General features: G+C 40.1%; 1 protein-coding gene across 1 annotated transcript in view; it reads right to left on the reverse strand.

Moving 5' to 3' along the window:
* Positions 1-4,069, reverse strand: part of cacna1ha (calcium channel, voltage-dependent, T type, alpha 1H subunit a) — a 136,839-nt gene extending 132,770 nt beyond the window's left edge. Inside the window, exons 1-2 of the mRNA XM_085403492.1 lie at positions 3,665-4,069; positions 1,973-2,469 (exon numbers count right to left, since the gene is read on the reverse strand). Coding sequence (XP_085259618.1) covers positions 1,973-2,445 — 473 coding nt within the window. The 5' untranslated portion in view covers positions 2,446-2,469; positions 3,665-4,069. The remainder of the gene's footprint in view (positions 1-1,972; positions 2,470-3,664) is intronic.
* Positions 4,070-22,913: the final 18,844 nt, after the last annotated feature.

A 22,913-nucleotide genomic window follows, 5' to 3' on the forward strand; every position in this document is an offset into this window, starting at 1 on the left:
TCTGTCTCTGTGGTACCAAAAATTGCATCGATTATTGAGTATTTTCCCAGTACCAGTATCAGTTTGAAATTCTACTACGGTGACAACCCTTGTAGTATTGTCAGACCAATAAATTTGTATTTGTGCATATGTAAGATTAGAAATGTCAATAAAGGTTTGAGTTGATTTTTTTTAAATCAATTGAAAAAAGTTGCTCTTCTGAGGCTTTGCTCACATTGAGGGCTAAAGGTCCTGCAATGGTTTTGACCTTTCTTTTGTAGAGTTGTTTGTAGCAGCGGAAAGACAAAATCACCAAAGCAACCGAACACAAAACATGTGCGTCAAATCTTTTAGCAAACCATCATTAGGCACAAGTCCACATGACAGAAGACACGACTTGCAACTTGCAACTTCCTTTTGGTACATTTCTAATAGAAACAGCGGTCCACCACAACAATGCTCAGCTCTTCTCGAGAGGAGGGTCGTGAGGGATCGTTGGCTGACGCACACTGACCTATTCAGACAGATCATCAACGTGGGTTTGACCCACGTCACAGTGTCAGTCTGAATACCGCATGAATCATCCACTCCAATCTCTAGAGCTGATAATCTTTAATGATCTTTAATGATGAAGGCAAATTAATGAATCTTTGAAACAAAACTGTGTGTGTGTGTGTGCATATGTCGCCGTTTTAAAGTTTCTTTTTCGATTTCTTCCGCTTCAAAACACACAGAAGTCTCAGAGAGGAAATTTGTGGGCATAAGGTTGCCCCTTTATCTAGCTGTTTATCTACCTTTCTACACCATGTTTTTCTTCTCCGACTTCAAACACCACGTCAGATCATCCTTCTTAGATTCACTACACCTTCAAGCTTCCACTATCATAGGTCTACAAGAACACAGCAGAAGCTTGTCAGAATGCACCTATTCAGAGTTGGGTTTTTTAATCACTTGAAGACAAAGAGATAGAATCTCAGAGACAGAATAAATGTAGTTTACTTTTATAATCATGCTTGTATTTTTATACTCTTGGTACCTTCTATATTAAATTCCAGGTACTCAGGAAGCACTTAGGAAAATAAATGTGAGTCAGGTCCTAATTTTGTTTTTACACCACCCACTTAACCACATCACAAATGAAAAAAAAAACATATTACAGCGGTTCATCTTCAGCTTCTTTTCATAGCGCCTATATCTGGATGCACATTATGTTCTTATGCTCCTGTGTGTTAAAACATCCCACAGATGAAAATGATCCCGGCAGGATGTTCGGCTGAGGGGGTAATAATAGAAAGTAAAGCAGACATGAGCACTTCTCCTAGGAAGTAATTTCACTTGGACTACTTGGCACTTTGAAATTAAATTAAAATATCTGATTATTAGAATAAAATGGCTGCCAGAACTGTTAGTAGAGGGAATACAGCTCGAACTGACTGATGAGCTTCAAAAGAATATATATATATATAGCCAGGAACTAATTTGTGCTTGAATCTGAGCCTAAAGCAGCCCAGGTAAGTGTTACAGCACTTTCAGTCTATAGAGGCAAACAGACCGAGTGCTGGGTGTACTTGGGGCTGTCTCAATTAGGCGTGTTAACAGGTCCTATAACAGAAAAGCTAATTTACCTAAAAATAACCAACCCACCAGATTTGGAGGTTATAATACCAACCTTATAGACACAGAGGGAAATGCAAATTGTTGCACAAAAGATTTAGCATGTAAAACAGCCAAATCTCACATCAGCAAAGGACAAAGACTCACAACAGGTAACATCTACTTCTTGCCCAATACCAAGACACGCCCTTCATGTCTGCACGTGTCACCAGTGTGAGTCTCTCACTGGTGCTTGTGTATTTATATAGAAGCAGCAAGTTTCTACTGACAACTCAAACGTGTATGCAGGCGTGCCACCACACACACACACAAACATTGCAGAGGACATATTTTGTCTTACCGATTACCAGGGTCAGATTTCCAGCATGTTAAAGGATATGGATTGCAGACCATGCGGAGACACCAGTTGCGAGGCCTCGTTGTTTGCTTTAAGCAGAAGAAGGCCACGGGGGCCAGGGCCGGATACGGCTGCTGTTCCTCCTCCTCGGAGACGCAGTCTGGATCACGGATGGGAGCCGTGATGCGAACTCCCAGTGTTGGTCCATCTTCCACTTCCAGCTCCGGTTCCTGTTCTTCATCCCCCTGAACTTCAGGACTCCACTCATTTTCTCCATCTCCTTGAATGCTACTGCTGCTGCTCCTCCTCCTCCTCCTCCTGCTGCTCCTTCTCGTCCTCTCCACCTCCTCCTCTTCCTCCTCATCATCCGGGCGTCTTCTTCCTGGGTCATCTTCATGACCTTGGCCGTCATTCCTGTAGGATGTCGGTACAGCAAGCCTTACCTCCTCCCGCACCTCCTCCAGCTCCTGGCACTCTGCGTACTGAAAGCGCGCTCTCCCTTCGCCATCAGTCATGATAGAGCATCAGGCAGAGCCACTCTGAAGGGAGGTCAGAGGAGAGAAGAAGGTTAGAGGGAGTCGGAAAGTGGGGAGGGAGCCCACGGTGAGTCAAAGGAGGCAGACATGAAGGTAGAGGATTAACGGTGACAGAAAAAGAAGCGAGTGAAAGATCAACTTGGCAAAGAGCAACTGGAGACAAATCGCACAAGGAGCCAAATAAACACTTAGGCCATTTCCTCCTCCAATCCCTGAGCAGCAGGCGCTTCCAATCAATCTAAAACACAGATTTCCAATACAGTCCTTTTACAAATCTGCCAGGGCTTTAGGCTTTTCATGGGCTTTTTTTTTTTTTTTTAAATAGCCTTTCTTCTCAGTTGTGTTCTTTTCCCCTTAAAACGAACAAAAAAACAAACAATAAATGCTTTCATCAGACAAAACTGGGAGTCTCTGTCAGAACATCAAGCCTGAATTTCATAGTAGCCATAGTAATAACACAGTAAAGGCACCATGGAGCACTACAGACTGACAACTGCCTGCTGTTGCAGCAATTAGTAGAAATGCGAAAATGTGTTTAGTGAAATTAGGTAACAATTAAGTGCGAGTACTATAAGAGTATCATAATAGTAGAGGGATGTTTTTCCCACTCTGTCTCCCTCTCTCTCTCTCATTCTCTCTCTTCCTGTTGCTATGTGATTGAACAGATGGACTGTTCTGTCTCTGGTCTGCTGAAGGTTTTTAGCCCACACCACGCAATGGTGGGCAGGGAATGCGCCAAAAAAGAGGAAAAAAACCAAACCACCACAGCAATACTGATTATTATTGTAATAAGTGGAATAACGTCGAGAACAAAAACATTAGTGATCGTAATCCAGCTAACAGACTTTACCCTTTTGAGGAAGCTTTTCTTTTTTCTTTCTTTTTTAACGGGCTTTGTTGTCCGCCGTTTGGTGTTACGTGAGAAGAGCGCATCTGACCCTTCAGGCAGTTGGAAGCTCTCCTCCTGGGGTTCTTTTGTAAACACCGAACAATATTAAAAACACTTTGATATGAACAGTTGCTGTAAAAGTACTTCCATACGCGTTTTAAACGGTATTAATGGAAGTAGAAGCCACCAGAGCGCGCATCATCTGTGCTTTTTCCCGTTTTTCGCCCCTAAAAAGTGGACTATCTCCTGCACTCAGTGTGTATAAAAATAATCACATGCAAACAGAAGAACTTTATTGTTTTAAACTACCTTATTGAGACGGAATCGGAAGTTCCCATAAGCATGATCCGTGACTTTCCGTCTTTCTAGCGCACCCAGCCTTTCTCAGCTTCCCTTTCCTTCTTTCCTCTCTTCTCTCTCGCTTAAAAAAAATCAAAACAAAACAAAAAAATATCCTTCCTTGGCTTTCCAAAGATCAGATGTAATCCGAGGGTCGTTGGAAATCGCTGGAAGTAATCAAATAAGTCACTTAAAGTCGTCTTGATTTGGCGCGTTCAGTTAAACGGGAACATCTATCCACATCCATGCATCCATCCATCCGCTCCTCTCTGAGGTGCTCGTTACGCAGCGTGGAGCGGAGATGCGCGCAGGAGGGTCGGGGCGTGTGGCTTTCTGAGCTGAAGCTCCGTGGATGGTCTGACACGGAATTAAAAAAAAAAAAACTTGGCCCAGGACCCGGGAGCCGTGACACGTGACGTGATCCCCGGCTTTAGGAATACGGCGCACAGTAGGAGACTCACACCCGGGCGCGAGAAACGAGCAGAGAGCCAAGCTGGGCGTGCACGCACCGCGGTGTTTAATGGATCACAAAGCAGACGGCATAAAGAGAGAGAAATTAATGCACAGTGTGTCGGTCCGTATTATTTTTGGCAATAATCCCAACACAGAGGACTATACCGGCAAAAAGGAAATACTGGTGGTGGTGGGGGACGGGGGTGCCTATATCTTCTATATTGTTCTTTAGAGTAAAAAATAAATGTAAAAAAAAAAATGCTGGAACGTGCTGGGAGTAAAAGGAAGCAAGTTTTGGTTTTTGACTTTATCGTGAAACATGGACAAAGACAAAGGAAGATAAGACAAAAAGTGAAAGAACATTTTAGATTTTCTCATAGTCGGACCCTCCAGGGTCATCGAAAATAAAATGGAAACACTGCAGAGTATAAAATGTACTTAAAGAAAAACTGATATGTTACATATTTGAAGTTATATTTAGTTTAATTCAGTTCAATTCAATTTTATTTATATAGCACCAAGTCACAACAACAGTTGCCTCAAGGCGCTTTATATTGTAAGGTAAAGACCCTATAATAACACAGAGAAAACAGAAAACCCCACTGTCACTCTGTGAGCAAGCGCTTTGGTGGGAAGGAAAAACTCCCGTTTAACAGGAAGAAACCTCCAGCAGAACCAGGCTCAGGGAGGGGCGGCCATCTGTTGGGACCGGCTGGGGGTGAGGGGAGGAAGACAGGACAAAAAAAACACACACACACACACACAGTGGAAGAGAGCCAGCGATAAATTATAAGTAATGATTAAATGCAGAGGGGTGTAAAAACACATCAGTGGATCAGAGGAAGTTCACAGCAGCCTAGGCCAAAATTAGTGAGGAGTGGAAATTCTATTTTACAACAGCCATCTTGGAATTTGCCATCTATCCATCAGTGAGAGCAACATAACCTACAGAGTTTTCATATCACCAAAGTTCAAAGCACTGTTATGCAGGGCATTAAGCTTGAATCTTACATCAGGCATATCATCCAACAGTGACAAAATTGACACAACACTTGCAAACAAAATGGTTAATGCCACAATAAACATGTCCATAATTATAATTATATTTAATATTTTTGTTCAGCATGTTTATCACAGTTCATCCTGTATTCATTCAGGCAACCGGCGCCTCCACAATTTGATTTGACAATCAATTTAAACTCCTTTAAACTCCCATATTGCTTGAATGATCAATCACAATTACATTGACTATATTTAATTAAGAGCATCCAAGGCTGACGGAGTCAGAGAACTAGAGATGGAGGAGCAAAGTGAAAGAAACAGGATGTAGGATGGATACTAGGAAAGTGCTTTACTGTTCATTTGACTCCTGGGCAGCCATGGGCCCTGAACAAAGCTTTTCTGTCCATAAAACATATCTTTGAGAATAACCGACACCACGATCGGGAGAGATTTAAAACTTCCTTCTTAAATCAAATCTTTCAAATCAAATCTTTCTGACTGAAGGAGAATTTGACCAATTGAAATCAGCAGCAGAAGGTCCTTCAGAAACACCAATGAAAATTCATCAATGCATTTGTGGTATAGAACTAATGCAGATAAATAATATCACACATTAACACCTTAACACTCACAATAAGATCGTCAAACAGATTCACCTCTTTGACGATCTTGTTTGCAGAGACACAAAGGAAGTGGACATTAGCCTCCACTGTGACTGCTATAACCCAATTAAATATCCCCTATGATGCGCTCACTCCTGTTGTAGATATAGAAATCCAAAAGGCGCATTGTTGTACACGCCGATTACCAACAAGCAGAACTAAACCCAGCTTACACAGGCAAGTCACATGATGCCCTCTTTGTCAAATCGCGTGTGGAAGAGCTACATTTATAAAAAAAAAAATATAATAATGATAAATAAATCAAACACAGGAACTGACACAAAAGGTAAAGAGCTGGTGGGAAAACAAAGAAAGGGTTTAACATCAAGTCTGCAGGGTGAAGTCTGATTTATGCTCTCAAGTTCTCTTTGTTGTGGTTCTCTTTTGTTAAAGCAGACAGTGTCTTTCAATACCTCCAGAAATGAGGGGATTTTGAGCTTCAAGCCCACTGGTGACACATGATAATAAGTGATAATGGTTGTTTAATGGACTGGTAACATGTGAAAAAGGTGGCAGGGAAAGACCAAGAGCTTTTTAAACTTTAAACTCTAAAAAAAAGCAGATGCTTAACACTTCAGCTTGGGTCAACTTGGGAATCGAGAAAGTCTTTCATCGTAAAATATAGAAGCGCAAGCATTCTAGTGGCAACATTATGTAAAATAATTAGCATCTGTGCGCAGAGAGAAAGTAGTTTGGGGGATTGTTTTGTTTTGTGTGTCTGTGTATTACATAATGGCTAAGTACACTGGCAGGTCAACAATCTGACATAATCTTTTTAATCTTTGTGTGTATCTTTGTCTTTACTTAGCCTGATTATTCTGCAGTTGGTTGTTCACTTTATAAGTACACCAGTGGGTTTCACTGAGTTTTTAAACAGTATCAATATTCAGCTTTTGCTGCTTTTTGGGGCAAAAAGCTTGAAGTCGAGCACGACAATGCAGTAAATTATATCAAATTTGACCGTCTTTACTCTAAAACAGACACTGATGCAGAGCAAAGATGCACACAGCTTTTATCGTCTGTGTGCTGCAGTAAACATAGCGACTGGCTCGTCACGTTTCAAAATCCAAAAATGCAGCGCTGGGTGAATCAGACCAGATGTGACACTTAAAGCCACCCCACACCACAAATCTTCCTCCCCCTGCTTTAAAAATCTCTGAACTCAGTTTCTTGAATTCCTAGTTAGGGTGCCAAAAGCCTAAAAACTGGAGCCAGGAAAGGACAAGTACTGGCCGTTTCTGCAGACGTCTTCAGCTGACAATGATCTTTGTGGTTTTGAAAACCTTTTGGCAAGACCTTTTATGATCACACTGCAAGTAATACAGGTTTAAAAATATATATATATATTGAACAGTTCTGCGTTAGAGAATCAAATCAAATCAAATCAAATCACTTTTATTGTCACATCACATGTGCAGGCACACTGGCACAGCACATGCGAGTGAAATTCTTGTGTGCGAGCCCACAAGCAACAGAGATGTGCAAACACAACAACACAAACGAGCAAAATACAAGAATGGCCAACCTGAAACTAATAAATATATGTACAATATATAATAGTGTATGCATTTCTGGATGTGTATACTAAATATTTTCCTACGTGTGTGTGTGTGTGTGTGTGTGTGTGTGTGTGTGTGTGTGTGTGTGTGTGTGTATACACATTTTTACAAATTAAATAGTAAAAAAAAAAAAAAAAATAATAATAATAGAGCTGCTTTATGTAGTGCAAAGATCACCTAGGAGCATCAGTTATACTGGAAAATAATGTATAAATGCTGGGCTCGTGTACAGTACGGGAGCCAGCTGCCAAACCTTTTCATCGCTAAGCTGATCAAAGTTATAAATTGTCAAAAGGTTGATGTTCTCCTCTGTGGCTTGTGGTGTTTGAGCCATTACCCTGAAAGCCAATTAAGGAGTTTTTGAAGATGTGAAACTAAAGGGACAATGGGTTTTCTTAAATGTCCCTTTTGGCTCTCCTCATCAATATTGTGAAAATGCTAATTACCCAGGTTTTAATCAGCCACAAGCTCAGCTGAATCACTCTTTACCATCATCTGCATGTGCAACAGGAGACGTGAGCGTGAGTGTGTGTGTCCATTCTCATTCTCAGCTGTGAGAAAAAGTGACTAGTATGCAGACAGCTCGAGCTCTTCAAGCTCATCCCCCTCCCAACACCTGTCTTTCCTTCCCACCCGTCCGTCTCCCTCCCCAGGCTTTCGTACATGCAAACTTGGAATTCTGTCTTCATTACTCTATGCTTGGCTCCTATGAGAGTTTTGCTAATGCGGGCTCCACTCTGACGCCCTGCTCAGCTGTGTGTACGAGGCCTGGATAACCTGTGTTTCCCTCTCTCGTCAACTAACTGCTTTTTCTCTACCGACCCCCCTCCAGGAGTTTGTTCTTCCTCAAAGGAGAACCGTAGCTGATAATATCAGCTTGTTTCTGTTTTTATTACACAACAAAATCAACTCTGAGTCGAAATACCTGCAAGTACACAACACGTGGTTACAAATTCCGCAAGGGAGACAAATAATAGACTATCCTACATCTTTGGGGATTAAAACATCTCTTCACAAACTGCAATTCATTTGCCAACGCTCCAAATCAATAGGAGCACGTGTGCTTCCCAAAGATAATCAATACTCCTTTGTCAGGTTGACATCTGCAACTCCCCCCCCCCCCCCCCACCCCACCCCCCATCCAATCCCATCTCATCATCCACCATCCTCCACTCCGACTCCCACACTTTCATCATCCGGCCTTTTCCTACCGGTTTCCTCATCTCGTGTCATTGCTTGTTCCTGCTAAGTTGGACTTTTGAAGCGCTGCGGTGAGATTGAAGCCACTGCAAACACAAAACAATGTTTTTTTTCTGTCTCAAAAAGCTTTCCAGTTTGAAAAAGTGAAAATGTTTGACGTCAAATCGTGCTTTACAATTGGTGACGTTAAGTAAATAAGGCGTTTAGAAGCAATATATCAAACTGGGTCATTTAGAAAATTCATGTTTGACTACTTTTCCACTGAAAGCAAGAGTGCATTACATTACGCAACTGTGAAAAGGGTCAGAGTGAGCAGTGAAAGGGAAAATGGCAGGATTTTCAAAGAAAGCCAAGTTTCCTATCAAAACATTTCAAGGAAAAGCATCTCTAGGTTTTGCATGTGTTGACTGACATGTGATCTCTTGAGATGTGGAGGGCAAAAGCACAACAAAGACTTCAAAGACAAAAGTAATGAATAAAATCAACAAAGTTGAGGCGCAGCTCTACATCGATGCCATTATCTTTGCCTCGGCTAGGCTAGTCCTCTGATCTAGCTTACTTTCACACGGTTGTCTTTGTCCTTCCCTCATCTTTGCTCTGCTGGTGTCTATTCGTTAGACCTGCTGGTATATGTGAGGTCTGTTCCTCTGTTCCTGAGCAGCTATGAGGCACTTCTATACTGTGCGTGAGTGAATATTGCACAAAGCAACTAAAATATACATATTCTTGATGTATTATTGAAATCAAACTGAGTGGAGTAAACAGAGGCATGAAAAAATGTAAAGCAGGGATGGTTGAAAGAGAAAAGGATGAGCTTTTTTAATACCCCATGTCTGTCTGCGTGCCAAAGTAATCATTCTAATTAGGGTATGGGAGAGGAAAAAATATCTGTGCATTCATAAATACACCAAGAAAAGAAAGAGGAAGCAGTTACATAACTCACACGCATACACCCACCCACAGAGTCTGCAGCAGGATCACAGCCAGATTTAGAGGGAAATTTGTCCTTCACAGATGTTGACATGAGAACGATACCTGTGTCTATGTGTGTGTGTGTCTGTGTACATGCGTGTGTTTCAACAGTTAGGACTGTTCACTTGCTCATGAAGCTCATTCAGTGACATTAAAGTCTTCTAAGGTTGAACTCAGTGTTAAAATACTTACAGACAATCAGTATGTTTCACTCCGAAATGTTTCAGTCTCATGTTATCAATATTCAGTGTTTATGACTTGAAGGATGCAGCTCATTTGCTAATAGTTTTGCTTCATGGGTAAAGAGCAACACCTGAAACCTGAAGTTTGCGGATGGAGTTTCTAGTGCCTCCAACCTTGAAAGAGGCCACATGGTCTGGTACACGCGTCTAAGGAGCTTGGAAAGAAAAGCATCTGGACTTCTTTAAGTTGCTTGAAGACGTTTCACCTCTCATCCGAGAAGCTTCTTCAGTTCTAGGGTCAAATGGTGGAGAGTCCCAGATGAAGGTAAAAGGGAGTCCGCCCTGCTACTAATGCAGTGTGCCTAAAAAAGTGGCCAGGGAGTGTATATCATAGAGATAACCAGTGGCTGGTTGAGAAATGAATCTTGGGGTTCATTCACAAACATTACAGAGTCTTTAGACTTTGATTAGTGCGGTGTCTGAGGCGGTGATTATTTAGTGAGTTTCCACTTGTCTTGAGACACAGACAGACAACGAATGGCTTGTATGTAAATGTCAATACATAAAAGAAAGATGCAAGCATGACTCACTAATGTATTAGTTATTGAGGTTACATATTTTTTTAAAACATTTAAATTCATCCTTCTTATGCAATCCTGCCTCCTTGGTTTATCTTCCTCTTCATTAAATTTGGATTCTGTGTCATAACACCTAAAACCAATCATATCTGTGTTCAGGCATTTGAATAGAAAAAGACCTGATGAAACTGATGTGGGAATGCCTTCAAGAAGTGGATCTGATTCGTGCTCTACGGCTGGAGTGTGATTACATTTGTCTGCACCCTGTCTGATTTTATCTATGCACACACACGCACACACGCACACACACACATGCATACACTCTCTCTCTCTCTCTCTCTCTCTCTCTCTCTCTCTCTCTCTCTCACACACACACACACACACACACACACACACACACACACACACACACACACACACACACACACACACACACACACACACACACACATACACATAGACAAGAGCTGACTACCTGCTAACCTCTTGAAATGTAAAGCTCATTTTCGATACAAAGACCTGCAGGTTGCTGCCCACATATACACCCCTACTGGTAGACTTCAAACTGATCCAGAGAGAGACAGAGAGGCTCAGAGTGAAACAGGGGAGAGACTGAACAGAGAGGAATAGAGGTAATCAAAGAGAAAGAAAGATGGAGTGGGACACACACACACACACACACACACACACACACACACACACACACACACACACACACACACACATGCGCGCACATAGGAAGAGTGAGAGAGAGCAGTGCACAAACGCTGACACTGAGAGAGTGAGAGACAATGATGTGTCATAGCTGCAGTAATGACAGAAACATCAGGATTATAATCTGCTGTTGTATAACAGCATCTGGCAGCCTTCTGGGTAATATTATATTAACACATACATGAACAATCATACAAAGCAGCAACCCTTTAAATACTGACTATTCCATCCTTTGGCCTCTTGTTAGAAAAGCCCTTTCTCTCATTGACTGTATAACAAAACATGTTTGGATTTTTTTGCCCTTATTCTAAAAAAGACACGATTTGCCCAAACCTGTTCACATGGCGAATGAAAGACATTTGTTGTCTAACTGCAACCACATCTGCATTTTTTAAAGTTTATTTTGTTGATGCAACTCAACCCACACAAACTCTTGGCTATCTGGTTTATGTGCAACACAGAGCTGACCGTGACAGACAAGAGGCCATGTGTCAAATGTGCAGTGTCTACAGAACATGTGTCTTAGTTATAAACCCTAGCTAAGACAGATACGGTGCCGTGCAAAAGACAAAAGAGCCACCCATATGGCTTTAGTTTTTGTTTCCAAGCAGCCAGACGTTGTTGGAAGTTATTAAAAGTGGTCTTGAGCGATTGTTCTCCGGGCTTTCTTGAGGTCTCTCAAGGTTTTTCTATGAATATTTAAATCATAAAAAAATCCATAACTCAGAGAATGAGTGAGTCTTGTGTCTATACATAACAGACAACTTAGCAAAGAACCAATTTTAAATTGTATCTTTCTCCACTTTGTTAGTAGCAGCCTGTTAAAAAACACATAATTTCCTTAGTCAAAAAATGACACAGTCTGACAGGCATAAAATAGTATTTTTGCATCAACAACGTGCTATTAGTCAAAAAATCTGGCATATCTCAGCATTGTTTGCAGTGTGTTCTTAAGGAAACCAGACAAGTTGAGGACAGAAAAGTATCTGCCGGTAGGAAAAAGTCCATCAAACACCCAACACAGGACCTGAGAGATGCATCTGGCCCTCCAGTTGATCTATCTACTGTTCACTGAAGCCTCATCAGAAATGATCTCAGTGGAAGAGTGTCTGTCAACAAGTCATTCTTAAGAGAGAAAAGGCTGATGTTTGCCAAATACACAAGAACTGGACTGAAAATCAGTGGCAACAGGTTGGATAGATGATGAATCCAAATCCAATTGGGAATCTTGCCCAAACCGATTGAATTATGAACACAGCCCAGAACCTCAACATAACTGGAGCAGTGTGGGATCATCTTGACAGAGAAAAGAAAAGTCAGCCAAAATCCAAAGAAGAGCTTTGGATGTCCTTCAAGAAGCCTGGAGAACCATTCCTGAAGACTACTTAATGAAATGACAAGAAAGCTGCCTAAGAGAGTTCAGACTGTGCTGAAGATTAAAGATGGCCATGCCAAATACTGACTTTGAAACTTGTTAGATTAATACAGACTCTGTTTTTGCCTTTTATGCTCCATTTCCATTTGTTTGCTCACATTTCAATGAATCACTACAACTACTGTCTTAATAATATTTGCATATCCAGTTTCTGAAAAACAATGATAAATTTGGAATAGGACCTAATTGTGATCACCAGGATGATATTTGTAGAACTTTAATTATTACCCTATTAAATTCTAAATATTGTCATATCCATACTAAAGGTCTTAGTTTACATTGTGTCCCAGTTATAACGACACAATGTAAATATAGTGGTTTTGTTGAACTATCAAACCTGCACTGTGTGTCTTTGTCATTGTACCTGTATATACACCTCCAGAACCATGGTTCCTTGTCGCTGGGCCACTGGGCTGTTGAGCTGTTGTCCAGCTGTCCTGATTACTGTGATGTGATGACTTAAGAGGCAAAGACAACTTTCCTTGTCCCCCAGTCCCCCTGAGCTGCTTTCACAATGACTGGATGGCTAATGACTTTGAAATACCCTCTTGCATCTATTTTATGAGAATCTATTTTTTAAAGACTGACTAACTGGAAACAACAGTGCCATCATGGTCCACATAGATGGTGATGAACCGCGTAAGGCAACAAGGAAATCATTGGATAAAGTCTTCAAATCTAGGGACATTTCTCTGCCAATGAAATGAAGGCTTATACACTGTTAGAGTTTCTCCAAGATAACCTATAGTTGTGAAAGTTGGACAATAAAGAAACAGGACAGTCGCTGAATCAGTGCTTTTGAAGTGTAATACTGGAGACGCATTTTACCAATAATATGCACAGCCAAAAGGGCTAAAAGAACAGTTTTGGAAGACAAATAAAGAAGTTAAGAAAAGGACATTATGATTGGAAAAACAGAAGGAAAAAGGCGCTGAGGAAGACCGGCAATACGTTGGTGTAACACCATTATAACAACGTTAGGAAGGACTTTTCCCAGACTTTCCATCACTAAACCTGAACCCTAACTGATTTAATGAGGCTTTCGCAGTTTCATTGTACCAGAACAAACACAACTAAACTTTAATTACATCATGTCACTGGACTGGCTCTAGATCACTGACACTCACAGAAAGTCCAGTTAGATTAAGTCAGATATACTGACACACAAACCCAAGTCCATTTGACTTGTGTCCAGTGTCTGACTCAGGTAAGTTAGTTTGTTTTAGTCATTATTAATGAGTCCTTTTATTTTAAACATCTTGTAAGGGACATAAGAAGGGACAGCTGAATGACAGATGAAGCTTCCAGGGCATCCAACAGTTAATTTCTCACAAAATGCTCGTGCTCTTTGGAATTCTCTTTATTTAGCTATGGTCCAGATCCAGATTTTAAAATACTCCTACAGCGTTTGGCTGTTCACATTAGGGAAAACAAAGCTAAACTAAACTGGGACATGAACAAAGTCAGTAGAAGACGGGGAACAATTAATTTTCCTGAACGTTCACTTATTGAAATTCTGTCAGTCACAGCTCCAGTTCCAAAATAAAACTCCCCGTTTGACTTTAGGATTAATTGGATTGCATATTTGGGAAAGAACACACCACTGTTACATCACACTGGTAAAAACGGTTGAAAGCTGTGTCACAGTTTATAAAACGCTTACATAATGAAAAAAACTAAATATGTCATGTAAAATCACGTATTTTTTTTTATATTTTTCCCTTAAAATCCCTTAAAATAATATTTAAACAGTAAAATAACATCTAAATAATTAATTAAAGAAAATAATAAACTTGGAGTTAGTGTCAGACATTGACTCTAAAGGTGAACTGTAATGAATATCTAAATAAAAGTTGAATTCAGACACTCAATGTGCAGGAAACAGCTTGTGAGGGGAGAAAAAAAACGTAAATCAAAAGGTCCAGAGTTTCGGCTGCACTGGGAACAGAAATGAATCCACAGAAGAACGAAATGTGACAGGAATTATCTTTTCAAAATGATGTGTGATGTTTCTTTTTTGGGAGCCCACATATGGAGCTAACACGGATCCTTTTAAAATTATCTGTTGAATTCTATTTTTATTTGTTTTGTCACTTTTTTTAAGTGATGCTAGCTTTTGTCTTTAATATGGTATTTCCCCAGGTAACAGCTTTTAATCTAAGATACCACGGAGTACAGGCTATTGAACTAAAGTGTTGTTTACAATCACTTTTGTATTGAAATGCATTTCAGGATTCTGTATGCCTCTCTTTAGTGATGCCGAGGGAAATATGGGACCTATGAGAGAATTATTTTTCACTTATGCCCACAAGTTTTTGGACAGTAACACATTTGTCAACCACAGTGATTTTAAACCAAACAATCAGCATATGACTGAAGTTCAGACTTACAGTTCTTATTCAAGGTTTTTACAAAAAACAGATAAAAGTCATTTTGATACGCACTCCTCCATTTTCAGAAGCTAAAAACTAATTGGACGAGCTAAGATCATTTCAAATCTAAGGACTGTTGTATAATACTGGGATGAAAATCTCTTTGTGCCTAAAAAGGACAGTTAAAAGCTAGAAAATACAAATCTCAACTTCAGATATTTTGTCTGCTTCATTTGTCAGGAAATAATGAGGGAACAGGCCTCAGCTGGCCATGAAACTGCTTGTCAGTCAACTGTCCAATTAATTTTGAGCCTCTGAAAATGCTGGGCTGTGTATAAAAATATAAAAAGTTCATGCAACACTTTACTTTTTTCAAATTTACTGTGGTGGTGTAAAGACTCAAAACTACCAAAAGTGTGTCTTTATTACTGACAAATTAATTGACCTAACTATAATAACAGTTTTAATGCCCAGTAGTGTCAGATCTAGAAAACTTTACATGGAGGGGGCAAAGGAGGAGCAAGAGGTCTAGGCAGACCTATAAGTATGTCAAAATCCCCTAAATGTAAATGGAGTCAACAAAACATCCACAAAAAACACTTTAAATCTATTTATTGAATCATCATCTCTTCTAAGAAACCAAAGACACTTTTCAGGTATAAATGTGAAAAAAAAAAGTTTTAACACAGGTGATTTTTTTTACAAGCTTGAAAGTAGAAAAACTTCACTCACACCCTGCAGTACTCACTGGCAAATCAATAACAATCTTGCATGGGCAAAAGGTATTTTAGGTTGAGGGGGCAGCTGGGAGGGCAAGAATCCCCCCCTTGCTCCCTGTAGATCCACCCCTGATGCCCAGTTTCTGTAGTAATGACTACTACAACAACAACAACAACAACAACAAACTTTATTTATATAGCACATTTAAAAACCAGGGGTGCATCAAAGTGCTTAACATACAAAAGAGTAAGATGAAGTAACAAGGAGGATGAAGGCTATGGCAAAGTACCAACATGGTAGCATGTTAAAGTAGTTAAGAATAGACTGAAGATAGAAATAAGCATTAAACTAACTAACAAACAATCATTAACTGGTAGAAAAAGTGAGGCTAAATAGGTGGGTTTTTAACTGCGATTTGAAGGATTGAATGGAATCAGACTCACGGATAGCAATGGGGAGGTTACTCCATAGATTGGGTGGAGCCAAGGCAAACGCTCGGTCACCTCTAGTCTTCAGCCAGGATCTCGGCTGTGCCAAAAGTGACTGGGAAGATGATCTTAGTACTCTAGCAGGGGTGTATAATCTAAGTAGCTCAATCAGGTAGCTCGGAGCTATATTGTTAATAATTCAGAAGGTGAGCAGCAGGATTTTGGATTGAATGCGAAACTTAACAGGAAGCCAATGCACTACTAACTCCTTCCAGCCCTCATTTAACACAATTCATGAAGCATTATGGGATGCTGTTTTAGGTCCAGATTATTTAAAAATAAGTGGCTTCAAAAGGATAGAGAAAAAGGCAACAAGTGAGGTGAACTTGATTTGAGGTTTTACTCTTTTACTCCTGTACTTTCTGTCTGTCTTTTAAAATCCATCACTGCGTTTTTCTGCTAGACTTTCCTCTCCATTGACTGCATCTGAAACAGTTGTCAGATGAGTCTGCACTGCCTGTCACATTAGGAGCTCCCGCAGAGAGGTAGACATAACGTGAGACAAAGACGGTAAATAACGGAGTGGTTTTTTTAGAAGGTGTGCGAGCTGAAAAGAGACACACTATTACAAGTGAGACGGTGTAGGGAAAAATGAGCTGGGCATGACACAGAGATTTGAAAAAAAAGAGAGAAAGAGGGGGATGAGGAGACAGACAGGAAGTAGCAGACTTCCCGTGCTGAGTCACACAGATCTGCAAAGTCTCACTACACTTCCAGAAACTTCTGTGCAGCCCCATCACCATACTCAGCTGTGTAATGATATGCTTTTTTGCATTTGTTTGTTTGCGAGTGTGTGTGTGTGTGTGTGTGTGTGTGTGTGTATGTGTCTTAGTGCAGCTGTGCATTCCAATCAGAGAGATTTTACCCTCTTGCCACTTCTGAGGGCTCCACCAGCCTCCCCCTCCTTCACATTATCCACTAATACCCTCTGCTTCCCTACCATCTGGATAAGTCACTGATACCATCCACTACACAAGTGTGTTCATCTGTCTCCGAGCTCACGTCTAAGATTCACACTAAGAAGAATTAGCTGGTTTATATTAATTCTAACAGGAACCTGATTTAGAAGGAAAATTCAACAATCTTTGAGTTCAATTTCACGTTTCTGACTGCTCAGGTGATTGTTGCCATACTCTGCATCATATGTAATGACTCACAGCCAATACAGCCCAACATCCTAACCTGCAGAGGAAAATGATGCACATTGTCATTTATACAATTTGGTGAACATGCATCAAACTTGTGTTTACTTCAAAGGTACCTTCAGACTGCTGACATTTAGGACCAAACCATGAAACTTTTAGAATCAAAGTATACCTTTTAAATATTTCTCTTTTCAAGCAACTTGAAGATACCATTATATACAGTCCTCTGCAGAAGAACTGTAAGCCCAACACACTTATTTTCCTGGGACAATAGCTGCAGCAATTTATGGAAAAACGCAATAAAAACAGAGCTTGTGTGATTCTAAAAAGCCTGAAAGTCAATATTTGGTATGATCACCTTTATTCTTCACAGTCTGATCTCTCTTAGACAGCTTGCATGTCATTTCTTTAAGTAGTCTCCAGGAAAAGTTCTCCAGGCTTCTTGAAGGACATTCAAAGCTATTCTTTGGATGTTGGCTGGCTTTTGTTCTGTTCTCTGTCAAATCTGCTTCAATAATGTTGAGGTCAAGACTCTGGTGAAGGCCAACCCATGATTGATAGTCTTCCACTGTGTAATTTTCTATCCAGTGATTTAAAATCACTTTTTATTATAGGACTTCTATCTTCATTAAATTTGGGGGCCTGGTGACACAGATAAGGTGGCATTAAAAATAAATTTGTCCAAGAAGAATAGTATTGAGTTTGCTCACTGAACACAATGATGTAATCAGTAATGACTATAGTATTAAATGCATTTTGAGTAATGGTCCTTTGTGGCTTTTTGATGCACTCTTATAATTTATGACGATCATCCTAAGATAAGGAAGAACAGGACCTTCAAATACCCTCTTGTGGCCATTGTGAATACAATACTGCAGAGACACTGCTGTAACAAGTGATCAAATTCAGTGATATACTTGTGACTGGTCCTTGTGCAAAGGAGTTAGAGACAAGAAAAGTGGTTGGATCCAGGATAATTGGGTTTAACCCTTGACTGTGTACAAATTTGTGCACTTCACGTGCTCTGTTTAAGGTTCTGAGCCTAAGGGGGTGAGCATATTTGTGCTACGATGGGAGCCAATAAACAGCCTAAAGGGATTCATTTGCCTTTGATCATTTCAAAGTTTGTTACATGCTACCTTTTGGAATAATTCTGTCTTTCATGCAGTGCTTTTGAAATTAGTTTTTTATTTTCTTCTTTTTAATCTGGATAAATGAGAAAGACACATAGCTATAACACAAATTACAGCTAGATGCCATTCACTGTTGGTTTATATACTCTGTGTACACTAGACTTTCAGCTTAGTTACGTCATCCTATTTTCTTTTTACAAAATGCACACACACACACACACACACACACACACACACACACACACACACACACACACACACACACACACACACACACACACACACACACACACACACACACACTTTTCAAACCCAATAAATGTGGCTTATTAGATATAATATTATGCTTACGATATTCAGCATTTATGTGCACTGTGTGTATGTGTGTGTATGCGTGTGCACATGTCCACGTGTGTGTGCATTCGTTTATGTCCTTTGAGGATTGTGAGGTTAGAGGAATGGATCTCTAACAAGGTCTGTGGCTGCATCGCCTCCACAGAGTTGCCTTACTGCTCTTACTAATGAGACAGCGGCACACACGTACGCACGCACACGCACGCATGCATGCACAGACACACACACAGAAAAGCAGACTTTTAAAAGTCTGTGACCTGACATGGTGAATCACAATTTCATCCGATCTGCCTCCAAACAGCCCCACTCACTAATCCGTTTCCTAGTTCCTGTGTGCGTGCGTGTGTTTGTGTGTGACAGAGCGAAAGTGTCTGTGAGGCCAAGAGGTCCTTGTCCTGCCAGCTTCTGGTGGCTAATCCTCCCCATTTTTCGCTCTCCCAGTGACACACTAAGGAGTCACACTCTATGTCTGTTTCCCCTTATTTTCTTGTTTTGTAGTTGTGTTTATGAGAATTTCTATGTCATTTTTTTTCTTTTTCAAAGGTTTTCTGTATTTGGTTTGTTGAGCCATGTGCATTTGTGATACACTGTGTGTGGCTATTTGCTGTAGAGTAAAACATGTGTTTATAACCAGTGTTGGTCAAGTTACTTGAAAAAAGTAATCAGTAACTAATTATTGATTACTTCCCCCAAAAGTAATCCCGTTACTTTACTGATTACTTATTTTCAAAAGTAATTATTTACTTAGTTACTTTTTAAAAACATGATTTACAACCTGAATAGGTGATAAAGCGATAGATCTTTCAGCCCAATTCTACTTTTTCTGCATAATCCATAATACAAAATGTAATCCAGTGGAAAAGTCTCTTTTTAAAACTTATTTTATTAGTTTTAATCTTTTAACTTTATGCATCAAGCAAAAATGTAATTATAGCAACATTCTCTGACTGGAAGAAATTTGTTTAACATTTAAACCTATTTTCTGCACATTCCAGCACATAAAATAGAATAGTTTTTGTGTTTACACTCAGTCTTTCAAATAGATGCAAGTAAAACACAGCAGAAAATAAATAAAATCAAAGACTCAGCGGTCCTGTTGCTCTATTTTCACCTGTAAAGCAGGAGTGGGGTAGGCGGAGGTGTGCTCTGGTGCAGGTGTGCCGCAGCGGTCAGTGGAAGACTCCGCGAGTTTCTCTGTGAATTTCCCATTACATCATAGCACACTCTGTGCTTGCTTGGAAGTTTAAGGGTTTTTCTTCCGCTGTAAAGAGAAGTTTTTCTTCCCACGCACAACGGACACTAATGTTTTTGTCACTTTTTACGGAATCAAACTCAAAGTAAGGTCAGTACTTCCACGCTTTAAACGCTGCACGCTCATACTCTCTCCGCACTCGATATATGATCCATTGTTGATCTGCACACAGCTGTTGCCACAAACGTAGCACTTGCTTACGTCACTGTCATGAGACATTCTCGCAAAAAAAATCACAGTTTTAGTAACGCAGTAACACAGCGTGCTTATAGAACAGTAATATAATTACCTTTTTTGCAATAGTAATCTCTTACTTTACTCGTTATTTGAAAAAGTAATCAGATTACAGTAACGCATTACTCTCTGTTTATAACATAGGCATTATTGTCCAGCAGTGTGATCAAATCTGAATATAGCCTTTGTGTGAGAACAAACTGATAATGACCTACATACACACACACATAGTCCTGTCCTACACAATATGTGATGCTGGATGTGCTGGATCGCCTGCCCAGACTATAATCACGTTGCATCCACCAATCGGAGTGCTGCTTCTAAGAACAGATGGCGTTGACTCTGTAAGCTGTTGGTATGATTTTGCCTTGAGCTCTGTTATGCTGTCTTTCTTAAGGAATATTATTGTGAGTCATCTACATTTCATTGTTGCGGTGATGCTGTCTGCAGAAAATGTAGCTCAGGGCCCTGCACGCTGTGTTAACTATGTTTGTGTTCACTATGAAAAACTAGTAAAAACTCTCTGAAGCTGATGATCTAACACAGTAAACATGAACCCTTGTGTCAAGTGAACACTCACTAAGGTTTTCTGCCCTTCTTTGGTTACTGCTGGCTGGCCTGTCAAATTCTCTCATGTAGTTTCATGATAGGTGATTTTCTTCTTCGTTAAGTATTTAATAGCGAGTCGAAGTCACGTACAGGTAATTTACATTAAACGTGACATGTGAAACAAACAGAAAAAGAGAAGGTAAAGTCGCATTTGCATGGGGATGATCAAAATTAAAAGAACTGGTAACATATTTATAATAAAAACATATGGATGTTAATATTGTCGGTTTATGTGACGATGTTCGTGTGAAACTTCGTTGAGATTCCCAGACATTTGGAAGAAATTTCACAAACTGACTTATTGCAACAGCCATGGACCCAACTTCGAGTCATACATGTTACATATTTTCACACATTAATTGTATTATTTTTAAATAAATGATAAATATGCTGCTTGGTTAGGCTTAGGCATTAAAAACTGCTAGATTAGATTCAGAAAAAGTTCATGGTTTGAGTTAAAATACAATGGCTGTCACCTTTTTTAAAAACTTTGTTTTGTTGGTTTTTCATGGTAATTCTTCCCTTCTTTCAAAGCAGTGAAGAAAAATATGTTTCCTATTTAAATACAGTGCTTACACATTTGTGTCTATGAACACGACCAAAGAGACTGATTTTTCTTGACTATTTCACAACTTCCCGTAAGACTAGGCTGGATTCTCAGAATAGCACCAGCAGCAACGGCACAGCTCAGGTGATCACAGTCATTTAAAGAAAATCGACTGGAGCTCACAATACCGATTATTTCATCACTTATTTGTAAATCATTTACCCGATACACCCAACTTTACGTTTCCTCCACTTCTAAAATCCCACTTTAGCTCCCCTTTACTCACAGTAGGCATGGTTGCCTTGACATGAGTGTTCCCCATCGTCACTTCTCCGCTGGCCTGCACTGTGCTTATGATCTGACTACAATACAGTTGTGTTTCAGCATTTCAAGTTTCAACTCATTTTCACACACATACACCTTTAAAAAGTTGAGAGCACAATGGTTTTACACATTTTGGGGCTTAAATGGAGCAGTTTTTAGAAGCAGTGACATGCTGTTTTCTCACTAAGATTTAATCACTTAACAAATAATTTTTTATGGAGGCAGTTACTGAGGACACGCAGCTCTATCCTTGGGCGTCTGTCCAACTGAACCGGGTCTTCTCAGCAGTAGCATTAATCAAATGAACCAGACTTTGGTGGGTCAAAAGTGCTCAGGCATGGCAAACTTTACCTGGTGTGAGTAGACTTTTGTGGGACTGCTTTTGTATGATACATGAAAAGTTTAGCCTCTTGTTCAAAAGCTTTTTAAACCACCAACCTTTCTATTGCCCGAACACCAGCCACAGACCTACACTGCAAAATATTTGGTAAATATAAAGCAGACATAGACAAGCGTAGAAGGATGATATATCACCCCTGGCATCACTCTTCTTCAACCAGTTCCCACCTGCCCATGGCTTTGTGTGCATTTCCACTGTCATTTATGCTCTCGTCACTTTATAGGCTTGACTTGTAAACTGACCAACCAGCTGCTCACTCAGAAACTTTGTGCGTGCCTTTGAGATTTGTTTGTTTGTGTGTGTACAGCAAGCAAGAAAGAGCTGTTGTCAGTTGATTTATAGGCTTTCTGGGAAGCCGCACAGCGCAGCTGCTGTCATACTACAGATCAAAGGGGATTCCTAGACAGGCTGTAAGGAGGGGGGCAAAGGTGACATGCTGCATGGAGGCATGGAGATGGAAGGGCAGGGTTGATGCAGTGAGGAGAGATTAATGAAGTACTGATGTCAGCTGTTCTCTGCTGATTAGTTTGTGACCACTGTTTGCTTTCAGAGCCCATTGCAACTCCAAATTAATCCAACACATAAAGGATTAGGGTGCTTGAAACTTGGGCTGCCAATGTAATCAATATAATGGGAAATAAATGCAAGTAATCCTACTTACATCAGGGTTAAAATGTTTACATTTGACTGCTCCTTTACAGACATGCTGATTCAACTCTGTGATGTATGTTTGGATGTTTGTGGTGCTGCTGATTTGCAGTGTACATGTTACACTCAGAGGTGTTGGTTTATCTTTTACACATAGAATAGAATAGAATATAATTCAACTTTATTGTCATTGCACATGCACAGGTACAGGGCAACGAAATGCAGTTTGCCTCCAT

This window comes from Rhamphochromis longiceps, linkage group LG4 (assembly GCF_057381845.1).
Source record: "Rhamphochromis longiceps isolate RC_006_pf linkage group LG4, R_longiceps_female_GT1.1, whole genome shotgun sequence".
Classification (NCBI taxonomy): domain Eukaryota; kingdom Metazoa; phylum Chordata; class Actinopteri; order Cichliformes; family Cichlidae; genus Rhamphochromis; species Rhamphochromis longiceps.